The 14,668-nt window shown below is 42.2% G+C and overlaps 1 protein-coding gene across 2 annotated transcripts in view; it reads left to right on the top strand.

Moving 5' to 3' along the window:
- The first annotated feature begins 11,152 nt into the window (after positions 1-11,152).
- Positions 11,153-14,668, top strand: part of FAM120C (family with sequence similarity 120C) — a 110,846-nt gene continuing 107,330 nt past the window's right edge. For both annotated transcript variants that reach the window (XM_030305314.1, XM_030305315.1), the window contains exon 1: positions 11,153-11,874. In XM_030305314.1, the coding sequence (XP_030161174.1) occupies positions 11,194-11,874 (681 nt within the window). In that variant the 5' untranslated portion in view covers positions 11,153-11,193. The remainder of the gene's footprint in view (positions 11,875-14,668) is intronic.

Genomic DNA, 14,668 nt, shown 5'->3' with positions numbered 1-14,668 from the left:
GCTTGCATTGCAGTGTTTTCCATGTGTACAAAAACAATGCACCTAAAATCCATAATTCTTTAAAACTGCTCGTGTTTCATTATAAGAGTTGGCTTGTGTAATCACATTGAGACTTACAACCTATAAAGTGAAAATCCTGCAGGTTTTAAGATCCCTTCTTCTCCAGTTGTAATTCTTTTAAACAGTGTACCCCAGGATGAAAAAACCTCCATGGATGACATGCACAATTACATTTATTAATGGCTGCTCTGCATCAGATGTCCCACATTTTGCCACCACCTCTGTTTTATGTATAATTCATCATTCATTTGCCTGCAGACTTTTGCAGTGCCTTGTAATATTTAGAATCTTTTCAGATTTTTTGCTGGAAAGAAAAGTAGTCTTCTAAAGTTTGAAGATGGTGAATAGTGTACTGCTGTCTCCATGCTGACTGCAGTAGTTGGGTTAACATATGTTATGTATACATTATGTATACATAACATGTATAAGTTTAAAAATACAGAAAAAAGTGAGTTTGTGCGGAAATGAAGAAAACAGTGTTATTCACACCACTGTGGGTTTTTTCCCCATTACTTAAATGTTTGATTCAGATGATAGTCACTTTGACTGTAAATATTGGCTAGTTTTTTACCTAGGGGTTTTGCATTATTTCATAATTTTGCTAACTCATATAATAGTGCTGTTTTCATCCTTGCTGAGGTAATTTTCCTCCCCAGAAATAATTAACTCTTGAGGTGAAGCTCAGAAATTCCCTTCTTACTTAACAAAATGCCTACTATATAACAAGGGCCTTCTACCCATTTCCAAAAAACCACACAAACCTATCCTTTTCATTTTCCTTTTTGTAGAAGAGAAAAAGGTTGTACTAAACAATCCTGCTTGTAAAGTTTATTTGGGGGATAGTCTGTATGTCCAACCACCATGTTTACTTCTCCAAGTACAAGTCTGATGAATAGTACTGTATCTCCATATGTGGCAATGTGAGCATTTCATCATGAAGTACATGCTGCTATGTTTGTGAAGTTGTGTGTTAACATCATAAGAATATGAAACCAGTATTGGTGTAAATCTAATGAAAATAACCCTATGTATATTTGTAGCAGTCTTGAATCTCTATTTAAGGTAATTTGCTGTAATATAACAAATATCCATTTTGTTTTTCATCCTTTTCTTGCCAGTTTTATATCAAGCATGAATTCTAATGGTTTGACAGCAAAATTATCTGTGAAAGTTTAAAAGGCACTTTTCTGCTGTGATTTTTGGATTGAGTGTGGTGTGTTATGTGCAGTATGATGGGATGTATCATTTTAGAACTCCAGATTTAATTACAGTCCAATTACTTTTGTTTATCTACCTCGTTTTCAGTGCTGTTTGGGGGTGTACAAGTAAACACTGCCTGTGAAACTTGCTTTTTTGCCTTGATTCTCAGTATTCTTTCAGGTTCCAAATCTGGCCTGCCTCCTTGTCCCAGTGCTAACCATGAGTTTGAGATGAGTGGGACCATCACTCTGCCACCAATCTGTGTTTAAGTGATGAGAGCCATGTGCCTCTGCAGAATAAGCTTTGGGGATTTGGGGATGGAGAGCAGAGAAGTACACCCAGCTGGTGGCAATGTAGGACTTAGTTGTAGGAGTCCATTGTAAAATAAATAGTAAGAAAGTACTAAATTAGACAGTCCAGTGCCTGTAACTTAGCATCTTTTATTAAAGATGCATTTCTTGTCTTGTGTGCCTAAAGGGCTATGGGTTGAAATTGCTTTAACTACCGCAGTGAAATAGTTGATAAATCCTACAGCAGTGGCCTGTCATTCATCATATTAGCATATTGCTAGGTATTTGCAGTGGCATCTTGTTAAAATGGCTGTATGCTTTTAGTTGAATTGTAGTTGGTGGTAACTGTTTATCTGATCTCCAAAGTTTATTGGAGGCATTGACTTTCTTTGTGGTCTTTTCTGAATGATGCATTTTTTGTTTTTCCAGAAACTCAGCTAATGTTTGTAAGCCACATGTTCCTTGTTTCACATGTTTACGGTGTGTAACACTACAGCATATTTAATCTTAGCAAATGCTGTACTTCAGGCTATATACATTCCTGAAGTATATTTGGCATCAGTTTGGGATTCAGTTATTTAATCTTCTGTTTGGTTCAGAAAAACTTGAGATTTGAGGTGGTGTGCAGGCCATTTTTTTAAGAATAGGTTGTTCATTTTTTCATTCTGTTGTTTATTGTAGACTTTTTTTATCCCCCCCCCCCACTTTGAAGATGAACCAGAAAAGGGGGTGGGTTGTAGAAAAGGCCATTGATTTGATAAATGTAATTTCTGGGATTCAGATTTTTTTTAATCCAATCCAGTTGGTAAAATTGTTAACACTCAAACTTGGTAAAATCCTTTGAAATTACTATGACATTTTTATGGAGCCAAATGCTTTCAGATCACCATGGAAATAGTCTTTTTATGTGAAGGATGAACACAAACATTGGTCGGGGTCCCTGATAGCCAAGATAGGCAGGGGCCTGGGGTAGTGGCTAGGTTACACTCAAGTTATTTTCAACTGAGATAGTTGGAGGAGTGTACAAACTAACAGCTTCCATCATGGAAGGTTTTCTTTTAGTTAAAAACCACCTCAAAAAGGCTAAAAGTCAAGCAAGAAGGGAAGAGAGAAACTGGGCTTTTGAGAAAAAAATGTGCCAGTGTAAAATAAACCCCTAAATGCGTGCTTGTCATCCTTCCAGGTTTTTTTTTTAAGTTACATTTCTTTTCACTATAAATTAAGATTTCAGATTGAGGTTTGTGGTCCAGAACGTACCCTCAGCAGAAAATAGTGACTGATCAGAAAGTGCAGTTGTTCAAGGTCTGTCATGCTCAATCACTTAAAGCTGTAATTTGTTTGATATGAATATTAAGCATGTAGACCTAGTGCAGCATGGGAGCCACTCAGGAAGTTTATGCAATTAATAAACTTTCATGCATAATTTACTATGAAGTATGCAGAATTTCAGCCACTTCTCTACACTTAACATTTAGTTGTATATGTGAACTCTCCTTTCTTAACTGGGGAATGTAGCATTATATAGTATGTTGTTAAACTTAATTTTAATTTTAATCCTTCTTGACATTAACTTTTTGTTTTGTTTTGCTTTTGGGGGGATTGTTTTTGGTAAACCAAGTGATCTGCCTTTAAGCAGTTGTCTGATTTTGGTTCTTTGAAACTGTGATTTTTATTTCATTTGTACCCAGCCATTGTAAGTATTTTGTTTTGTTTCTTGGAAATTTTGTTTTGAAACAGAAAATAAAGGCTGTGTTATAAAATGAATATGTTATCTTATTAAAATGCTTTCATAGTCATTGCAATCACCTGGCTTAAACTGGTTCTTCATTTATCCAGTGTAATTTAGCAGATTTAAAAAATTTAGTCCTATAGATTATGCTGACTGAACAAATTAACCAAGCCGTGTATTACCTCTTGATTTATAGCCCCAGGAAATTTTGAGCTGTACCTCTTCTCCACCCTTCTCAATGAGCCATAATTGTAACAGTCACTATGACTTTCTTAGTACTTGTTGTGTTATCTAGGCCTTTACCTGTGGTATTTTTAATTCACAAAACAATCCTATAAACTAAGTCTGTTATTATCTCCACTTTACAGAGAAAATTTATGGATCAGAGAGATTAAAGAATTTTCCATGGTAACATAGCTAGGAAATGGTGAAGCCTGTACCCAAACCCAGGTCTGTCTGACTCCCAAGCTCATGGGAAAAACTCCAAGCCATACAACTCTCAGATATACTGTATGAAAAATAATGCAAATACATTTGCAATAAGTTTTCATCTATTATCAGGATTACTATGTACTCTTTTCTTATATATCTTTCATGAGGTTATATCCAGTGCTTGTTTCTTTTTAATTTTTTAACGTTTATTTATTATTGAGAGACAGACACAGAGTGTGAGCAGGGGAGGGGCAGAGACAGAGGGGGAGACACAGAATCTGAAGCAGGCTCCATCCAGGCTCTGAGCCGTCAGCACAAGCCCGGCACGGGGCTCGAACCACGAACTGAGATCATGACCTGAGCCGAAGTCGGTAGCCCAACCAACTAAGCCACCCAGGCGCCCCTCCAGTGCTTGTTTCATAAAGGATTCAAAATGTGCCCTTTGCACAAACTTGAGTTTTCCTTTCATATTGACAATGTTTCAACAATACACCTTTAGCAAAAAGTACGTTTTGAAATTTCCCTCCCACATCTCTCATTTATCACACTACAGTGACTTGGGAAACTGCCCAATGAGATCAGATCACTTGTTCACTTGATAACTTAGAAGAAACATGCATATGTTTATGCAAACAGCCCTGGAGGAAGAGTTAGAGGCTTATCAAAATTATCCAAAATTAGATGAGGATTTTAAAAAATCTATTACCTTATTGACCTGGTAACTCTGAGGCATTGTTTCCAGACTAAATGAAAAAGCATATAAAGAGCTTAGCATTATATCCGGCACACAGTAGGCTTCTTCAAATGATAGTAACAACTACTCAAGGGACGTTACATATTCGCTATGTTAAGAGGAAACAGGTGACAAAATTGGACCCAACTTGTGAGTCAATGTGAGGTCTGTTGGTGGAGGAGGTTAGGTATTGGCCCAAAAGGTGTTGGATGATGTGACAGAGTGAGGTTCAGAGGTGAAAGTGTTTCAGTTGGGGCATAAGACAATATAAAACCCATTTAAAATGTACACCACTAGATACATGAAATGGTAGAGAGCCACCTGGGTGGCTCAGTTGGTTAAGTGTCCTATTCTTGATTTCAGCTCAGGTCATGATCTTTGTGGGTTTGGGCCCCACATCAGGCTCTGTGCTGCCAGATTCTGTGCTTGGGATTCTTTCTCTCCCTCCCTAGCTGCCGTTGCCCCAGTGTACTGTCTCTGTCTCTCTCAAAATAGATAAATAAACTTTAGGGGCGCCTGGGTGGCGCAGTCGGTTAAGCGTCCGACTTTAGCCAGGTCACGATCTCGCGGTCCGTGAGTTCGAGCCCCGCGTCAGGCTCTGGGCTGATGGCTCAGAGCCTGGAGCCTGTTTCCGATTCTGTGTCTCCCTCTCTCTCTGCCCCTCCCCCGTTCATGCTCTGTCTCTCTCTGTCCCAAAAATAAATAAACGTTGAAAAAAAAAATTTAAAAAAAAAAATAGATAAATAAACTTTAAAAAAAGTTTTAAAAAAAGAATGAGATGGTAGAATTTTCTGTGACTAAAGAGTTTAGAAAGAGCTGAACTAGGGGCGCCTGGGTGGCGCAGTCGGTTAAGCGTCCGACTTCAGCCAGGTCACGATCTTGCGGTCTGTGAGTTCGAGCCCCGCGTCGGGCTCTGGGCTGATGGCTCGGAGCCTGGAGCCTGTTTCCAATTCTGTGTCTCCCTCTCTCTCTGCCCCTCCCCCGTTCATGCTCTGTCTCTCTCTGTCCCAAATAAATAAATAAACGTTGAAAAAAAAAATTAAAAAAAAAAAGAAAGAGCTGAACTAGTAGTAGTTGGGGAAAAGAAGGTGGGGTCTTACAAAGGAAGCTCAAGACAGAAATGAAGATGTACAGCATAAGTAATGGTCCAAATAGGAGCAGGACCTTGTGATAAAGAAATGGAAAGGACTAGCTCACATGCACGTTACAAATAAGGAAACAGCCTCAAGAATTTAAGCAGTATTGGGGCGCCTGGGTGGCTCGGTCAGTTGGCTCAGGTCATGATCTCGCGGTCCATGAGTTCGAGCCCTGCGTCGGGCTCTGGGCTGACAGCTCAGAGCCTGGAGCCTGTTTCAGATTCTGTGTCTCTCTCTCTCTGACCCTCCCCCGTTCATGCTCTGTCTCTCTGTGTCTCAAAAATAAATAAACGTTAAAAAAATTTTAAAAAAAAAGAATTTAAGCAGTATTTGTAAGGGTTCTACATTCCAGCTCAGAGGTTCTCAACACTGACTGCATATTAAAATCACCTGGGAAGCTATTTAGAGCTATGTAAAGCACAACAATGTGAATATACTTAACACTACTGAATTGCACACTTGAAAATGGTTAAGATGGTAAATTCTGTTGTATGTATTTTACCACAAGTGAAAATAAAAAATGTGTCTGTGTCCCATCCCTATAACCAGTATCATTACATACACACAGTAATGTAATTAAGGTTGAGGACCACGGTCATCATCTCCTTTATTAATCAAATGACTTCCCTACTTGTTATTAGCCAGTTATTGGTTCAAGAAAAGCAAGAAATATGACAGCCTCATTAGACCTTCTAATGAACTACTTTCTATAACCATATGAACCTATAGCCTCTCAAACAGGGCCCAAGGATTTGGGCAATAGAGAAAGCTAAGTGGGCCCCTTGCAGAAACTGAACAGCTAGTTGCTACTTAAGTGGAAGATGTCAGAAGATTGAGTCCACTGTCAACTCTCTGTGCAACTTCTTTATGTTTCTCTCCACCCTTCATGACACGAGTGAACATTTATTAGGAACTTACTGTGCCAGTTATTGTGCTAAGCACTTTACATCATTTAATCTTCACATTTAATCTTCACAATCCTCACAAGCTTCTGAGGTAAGTATCGTTACCATCTCACTTCTAAGCTCCCTGTCGAAAACTGCTTTTTCCCCAGTGCCCAGCTTTATTCCAGGCATGTAGTAGGTGCCAAATCTGTTGAATAAATTAACGAGTCCCTATTTCATAGATACAGTAAGGGATCAAGAGGCTAAGTAACTTGTTAAAGTCAGATAGCTAATAAGGAGTTGAACTGGTATTGGAACCCAGATCTTGGCTCCAAAGCACGCACTTCAACTACTATTCTGTGACATCTATTGTCCCCTCTCAGGGCTTCAACTTTCAGGGCTTTGGCCTATGTTATCTCTACCCTCTTTGGCCAATCCAGCATAAAGTTTCAACTGTATTATGTTAAGACTCTTGTGTACAAGTAATAGAAATCTGATGTGAACAAGCTTAAGCAAAAAGAGGAATTTATTATAAAGATGGTAGTGTCTCACAAAACCCAGGGATAATGCAGATGGGCCTTAGGAACAAATACATCAGATGCTTGAATGCAACCAGGATTTTTCATCTCTCCTCCAGCTCAATCCCAAATTCTCTATGAAGGTACATGAAGGATGGCTCCTGCTGCAGCCCTGTGGATAAGGCAGAGAAGGTGGTAGAAAAGGGGTGCTGGGAAGACAAAACAACGGATGTTTACTTATACTTCTCTTCTTCATGGTCCATCAACACATATGCCATCTTCCCCATATCTACAATTCCCAAATGCCCATACCTAACATAATCCACGGACAACTGCAAGTCACATGCAACTTCTGCAACCGGAAGCAATAGCATGGCATAGACCTGCCCCTTCCTCGTCTACTTCAGCGACAAGCTAAACATAACTCCTCTTGATCCTGCAACCTTTAATAAACTTAACTACTAACAATAAATCTAACATGAGAAATAGAGAAACAGATTAACCACAATCAAAATTCCCCTTTAGGAAAGAAGGGCACACCATTATCAGCCACCAGGACCAAGTATGCACCGAAGTGCACCTGGATAGGAATAAAGGAATAAATTACAGGCATAGAAAAATTTATGGGAGTCAATTTACCTTCTCACTTAACCAGTCTGTACTTGGGCCTAGGGCATACTCTAGAAGAGCGGCGATTCTCAAACTTGAGAGTGCATTAGAGTCACCTGGAGGTGAGACCGGCAAAAACTTTCCTGACATGAACTCTCCCTTCAAACACCTGCACCAAGAGACTTGACCAAACTTTAGTATGGCTTCTAGCAGCCTAAGGCTAGTCTCTGAGATGACCCATTTCCCATCTGGAAAGCTTAGGGCTATCAAAAGAATTTATAGTTTGTTCTAGCCAACACTTAAAGATAGGCCCCTGACCTCCCTTTTAGAGCCTTGTGAGTTCTTCCCCTGTCCCCTTGAGATGTATATGTATCTCCTACAACTCAGATATTTCTTAAGTACCTGAGAGCCACTCCTTTGAAATGTAATCATCAGGAAGGCTAGGGCCTTTACCTCCCCCCCCCCAGTCTGTAGGAGGATAGCATCCTAAGTTCAACAACTGCCAGCTAGCAGACCAAGCTGACCTACTCCCTTTTACACTATCACCCACTTTTTGTAATTTTTCACTTCCCTCACTCTACTTGAGTCCTTGTGCCCTCCTTCTCTTTCTTCCCTCATCCTCTCTTTAAAACACCTAGTCACCTCTGTGCAAGTGGGAACAGAGCTCAGTTTTTTTTCCCCCTACTGGCAGTAGTTACTGAATAAAATGTTTTCACTGCTTTAACTAATGTTGAGTTTTGTTTATCTTTGACATTACTTAAAATGAGTATTGCTGGCCCCACTCACGGTTTCTGATTCTGGAGGTCTGAGGTGAGGCCTGAGAATTTCTAACAGTTTGTAGTTGATGCTGATGCACCAGTCCAGGGACCAAACTTTGAAAATCGCTGTTCTGACTCTGGTCCCTATTCACTAGATACGATTTTCTCGTGATAAAACTTCCTCAGAACCTAATTTGACTGCCTGTGGATTTCATTTGAGGGGACTCTGAATGCTAATCAGTCCAAGAATCTTGTCAAATTATGCCCTTTGAATCTTCAGATCTACTAAAGGGAATAATCTGGCTCATCCTGTTGCAGTTTCTATTTCTTAGCACTCTACCTAACGACTTGGCTCATTCTCCCTAGGATTCCACTCAAGATCTTCAGTTTAGAGCTTAAGTAGGAAATAATAGGCTGTGTTCAAGGCTGTAAAGCCTCTCTTTTCTGATCTGCTCTGGGAATGTTACGCCTACCCTCTCTTTGATTCCAGCTAAATCCATTTACAGAAGGAGACCTCATCACATTTGGGGGATTTGGAGAACAAGGAATCTATAGAGGCTTACACAGATAACCTCATTCCAATTACCTAAGTGCCAATTTCCTAACCACTTGAACCACTGAAACATTTGACATGAGACAGAGTTCTACCACTGTTAATTCAGCAAAGCCCATGCTCTGTTTTGAGCCCCGAGAGCAGTAAGCAACTGCTTTGCTGCCAGATAACACAGAATGCCAACTTCCATTAACTGATGTGGGATATCTCCAATCTCTGCCAATTTCGTATTTTAGGGTCTGTAAATTGCCATACTCTATTTCTCATATCAGGTCTTGAACTTTGTTTTTGGTCATAAGTAGTTTCTAACTACTTTGTAAAAGTAGTAATAATAAGTATATGGGGTTGCCTCACAGAAACCAAGGACTAGAAATGTTTCAGGAATGATAACCTGGAACTTAAACACAGTGAAGACTATGTCTCATCTCTGTGCTGAGAATCTGCATTTTTCTTCTCTTTCTGTAGATCAGTATCTTATACCTCTGTCCCTGTGGTGGGAAAATCGCTGACAGCTTCCAAGTTTTATGCTTAGGAAAAACTGATCTCTGTGGTTCAATTCTAGCTTTCTAGGGAATGAGTCTGATGGACCCAGCTTGGATTATTTGTCCACCTGTGACCCACTGAGCTACGGTTATAAGAACATGACAGTTTTTGCTGTAACTCTGTCAATGGGAGGAGAGTCATTTCCCAGAAAAGGAGGGCTAAGCAGACAATCCAACAGGTGTTCACTGTACTAGAAAACCTCTATTCTTTCCATCTTTCATCCATTCAAGCTACTGTTCTCTACTTTCACTGGTCATTTTCAAGAGTTCCCTATATGCACTGCTTCACCATTTATTTATTCTTTGCAAATCTGTCTTGTTCTATCTCCACTATTCTTTTATGATAAATTCCTTTATGGAGCTTGAAGCTTTTACAGCTTTTGCATCCTAATAGACTGTTCTCCAACTTCATTCATCTTTACTACTCTTGGGCTCTGCACTTTTGCATTCTAACTCTGCCTGCCATGATCTCCCATCTCTCATGTTCCAAGCCAGATCTGGCTACTATTACAAAACATGTTTTCTGCCCTCCTCCTGCTAAGAGAGTGGGCCCTAAAGGCCAGCCAGAAGACTGGTGCTACATCAAAAATCAACTGAAAATCTATTTTTTTCAAAAGATTATGATTCTGTCCGTCCAGAATTGTAGCCCTTGCAGTTATTTTGCAAAAGCTTCCTGACAGATTGATTCACGATGAGGTTTAGAAACAAAGGTCCTAACTATACAACACTGTAGCTCAGTGAGTACTGGAAAGATACAACTTGAAGTTTAAGTTGTATTGGTACTTATTTTCCACACCAAAGAGATTTTGAAGAAAAGGGATACTCAATTTCATTTTGTTTCTGCACTGCGTCCGGCAAATAATGTCAATTTCACCACTCATAAATTGGGGCCAACAATGCTTTGAAGAATTATGGTAGTTAAAAGTTAAGTGGATTACTACAGAAATGTCGGTTATCGCTTTTAAATTTCATGTGTCCCATCTCATTCATTAAAAGCTACGCATATTATTCCCCCACCACGCCCCAGCAAAAAAAAAAAAAAAAAAAATTCTCCCTCCTGGAGAATTTTAACATACTTTAGCTGAATTCAATTAATCCATTCTACTTCCTTTCCCATGATGCATCACTTCTCCCCAAACTCCTTTTCCTGGAAAAGGCGGTAAATAGCCTGAAGCAACTAGGCGGACGCCAGGAGTTGTAGTGCAAATCCTAAACACATATCACACCCCACCACTTCGGATCCTGTGAGCTCAAGGGCAGAAAGGGGTGGTAAATCTTGTTCCTAGACTGCATCCTGAGGCCGTAGAGAAGACTACAACTCCCAGGATGCCCCTCCGCCCCGCCCCGCCCTGCTCCCCCTCCCCCGTCTAGAAAGCGAGTACCATAGAGAAGACGAGGCAACATGGCTCCCGGCGGTGGAAGGGAGAGCCTTCACCCCTTTTGAAGCGGTGAAGCGCGGCCGGAGGTGGGGGGGGGGGGGGGGAAGTGACTAGAGTCCATCATCGCTTTTATCCTCTCAGCCTTCCCTAAATCCGGCCGGCCTCACTCCTCCTCCTCACCCAAATCCAATCTGTTGGTCTCCTCCCCACCCCGCCCTCATCCCCTCGCCCGCTCACCCCTCCCCTCGGGAATCCTTTTCCCGCCCCCTCGCCCCCCGCGGAGTGCGCACGCGTCCGTCCCCAGCTTCGCGCCCAGATCGCCACCTAACCTGCTCGCGCAGCCGCCGTCTCGTCTGCCCACCGACGAAGCATGGGCGTCCAGGGCTTCCAAGAGTTCCTGGAGAAGCGCTGTCCCGGGGCCGTGGTGCCCGTGGACCTCCTCAAACTCGCGCGCACGGTCTCGCGCCAGCAGCAACAGCACCAGCATCGCCAGCTGCCGCCTCCGGCAGCGCTAGCTCCCGGGGCTCCACGCACCGCCAGGGGCTCTGCGCCTTTGCAACCGCCACTCCCGCCCGCTGCCTTGGGTGCCTACTCCGGGGGCGCGGGGCCGACTCGGCACCATCACCCCGCTCACCACTTCCACCACCACGGCCAGGCGCACCCTGGGCTGCACCCGCCGCCCCCTCCGCTGCCCGGGGCCCGGGTGCTTGTGGACGCGGGCTCGGCGCTTCCGCGGCTTTATGGTGGCTACCAGACGGATTGGGTGTGTGGTGGCCAATGGAACGCCATGCTGGGCTACTTGTCAGCGCTATGCCAGGCTTGTGCCTATCCCGGCGGCGACGGCCTGGAGCTGGTGGTCATGTTTCCCGGGGGCCTGGGAAAGGACCGGCTGGCCGAGTGGGGCCGTCGGTGCCAGGCCGAGCGGCAGACAGCGCAACTGATCGTGGGACACGTGGGCAACAAGGGCACCCCTCCTCCACGGGCCTGGTTCCTGCCACCGGCCTGCCTGAGCCACTGCGTGAGGCTAGCACTCATCCGCTTCCGGGTCAAGGTGAGGGAGGGGCCGGATCTTAAATAATATGCCCCACACCTATACCCTCCCAGCTAAACACCTAACCACCCACTAACCTGCCACCCATCTACCCACTCACCGCCTAATCAGCTAATCCACTTGCCTAATTATCCACTGTCATTTTATCCATCCACCTTCCCCTTCATACCACCGCCTACCGATTCGCTGACCAACAGAAGTACATCTCTACCTGTGTCACCCCAGTAACTCTCTTTACTTTCACTTATCCAGTGACCCGTCTCTGGATTTTAGCCGAATTTCTTTTGTAGCCCCATCTTTCTCCTACTGTCTTCTGCCTCAAGCTGAAATGCCCTTTCCAGTTGGCATCTCTCTTCAGTATGTCTCTTTTCCAACCTTGCAGCAAATCAGTTAAACAAATGTTACATGAATACCTTTCGTCTACAACTTTCCCCCCATTTGACCCATTGAGATTTTTTTTTTACCCATGTGTCCATTCAGTCTTTTTCATTTGCATATGCTTCTGTTTCCTCCTGCTTTAGCCTAAACAAAAAATTTAAAAACCCACTGACTCAGTCACTGTTCAACAATTATTAGACCACTGAGAGTAAGGGGTTTAAGGGACATGTGAGACATGGGGGTCCTACCCTTGGAAAATCAAATATGTAAGCATGGAAGATTTATTTAATGGTATAAGTGTGTATGTGATTATGCTTCATGGTACAGATTGTAAGTACAGTATCTGTTGTGTGTGTGTGTTGGGGGATATCTGTGGGCTACTATTGTAAGGGGAGGCTTCCTCAAAAAAGTTGGATCTCATTTAGTTCTTCAGGGATGGGTTGGATTTGAATGGGTTATGGGTTTGGGAGGAGGCTGCTTTAAGTAGGAGAAAGAATGAGGAGCAAAAGGAATATCAAGCATGTTAGGCCCCATGGACAGTTAAGTCCAATCTCTGCTTGTAGTTGGTTACTGTTTATGGGGCCTGGGGAACAGCTTGGCAGCCTCCCCAGTTCTTGGCACCACTCCTGCTGCTCTGATACTTTCCCATACTCTTAGGTTTCAAGTTCTTACGTGTAGGGAATAGCAAGGTTTGGGAAGTAAAGGAGGTGGGCAGGAAGAAGAAAAAGTACAGGGTTGGGTAGGACAAAATCTCAAACCCTATTCCCATCCGAGGCTCTTGGGTATGTGCTCACAGTTAAAAGACAGGACAGTGAATTTTGAGAATGATAAAGAAATGGTCCTGGGTGGAGAAATGAGGAGGAAAAAAAAATCTCATTGAGAGACTGAAAGCTTGCAGTGGTCATAGAGTTTGTGGCCATAGTTCAGTCATGCTAGAACGCCTTGTGCACATCAAATCTGTGCCTGGGCTGGATAGATTATAGATGTTTTTAATAATAAAATCCAGTCATGAGCTATCTTAAATATATATAGTAGAAAAAAATAATAGACATTCATTTGCTTGCCTTCCTGACCATATTTCAGTAAATTCTTCATTCATGATGATTCTTTCCACTTTGTTTTCATTGCTGCCACCCAAGCTTTAAGGACTTTTTACCTCATTTGTCATTAACCTGGTTGCTGGCAACAATGACTAACTAATGGAATGCTTAGTAGGTGTCAGGTGCTAATCTATGTGCTTTAACAACAAAATTATTTTATTTGATCCTCACAATAACCTGTGAAGCAGTATCATCCCTGTTTTCCAAATGAGGAAACTGAGGCACAGGAGGTTTAGAAACTTGCCCAAAGTCACCCAGCTATTAATGGCAGAGCTGAGGTTCTGGGATCCATGCCCAGGCAGTCTGGCTCCAGAGCCCATGCTCTTAACAACGGTGCTCTAAGATGAATCTTTCTAGAGTGCCAATGTGATTAGATCATTCCCATACTCAAAATGTTCCCTGGCTCCTTGGTAAAGACAGGTCTGGGTCATTCGTTTATATTCATTTATTGAGTGCTTGCTGTAGGCTAGGTACTATGCCTGTTGCTGAGGATTCAGAGGTAAAAAAAAGAAAATCCCTATACTTAAGGAGGTCAGTTTAGTGAAAGACAAAACCGAGTTGCAGATACTGTTAGCTAATTGCAAATGATGAAAAATATGGCCCCTACAGGGGTCATAGTTAATTCTGGGTGAGGGTTTGAAAGTTGGGGGAGGCTTCACAGATTGGTGCTGAGCCTTGGAGAGGGCTGGAAAGGATAAGCAAGGTGGTGGACAAGGGTGTGGAAACCTAAAATGGCTAGCCATGAGATCTGAATGGATTTGGATTAGAGGTTGGCAGGAGAATTAAACACGGAGTATGGATTTGTGGTTTCCAAACTTTTTTTGTTCATGCACCCCCAGCAGTCAAAAGTTTTGAGAAGCAAACTTAATATGGCTTACCAAAATTCTCCATCACACATAGTCTCATTTTTAAAATCCCAGCAGTTTATCACAATAAGATGGATTGATATGTGATAAAGCAAGTGTGGAGAAAATGGTAGAATCTCAGCGGTGGGTATTTACTCACTGTAAAATTTCAACTTTGCCAAATGTTTGAAGTTTTTCATAATAAAATATTGGGGAAAAAATTCCCAGCAGTCCTCTTCAGTCCTGAGAACTACCATTTGGGGAATATATAAATCTTATTCCCTATGCTACATTGTAAACACTCTTTGATCTTTTCATATTCTCCATAATATGTTGTATATTTTGGGTTTAGGACACATTTTTTTCCTGAATGAATAGGTAGGTCAGTAATTCTGAGAGAGTGGATTGTATGAGTAACCTAAAAAGTGTGTAGTGTGGCTCTTAATATAGTGAATTTAAGACTGACTGCAA

The sequence above is a fragment of the Lynx canadensis genome, chromosome X (genome assembly GCF_007474595.2).
Source record: "Lynx canadensis isolate LIC74 chromosome X, mLynCan4.pri.v2, whole genome shotgun sequence".
In the NCBI taxonomy this organism is placed as follows: domain Eukaryota; kingdom Metazoa; phylum Chordata; class Mammalia; order Carnivora; family Felidae; genus Lynx; species Lynx canadensis.
Note: the sequence above shows the minus strand (reverse complement) of the source record. Positions and strands in the feature narration are given on the sequence as shown.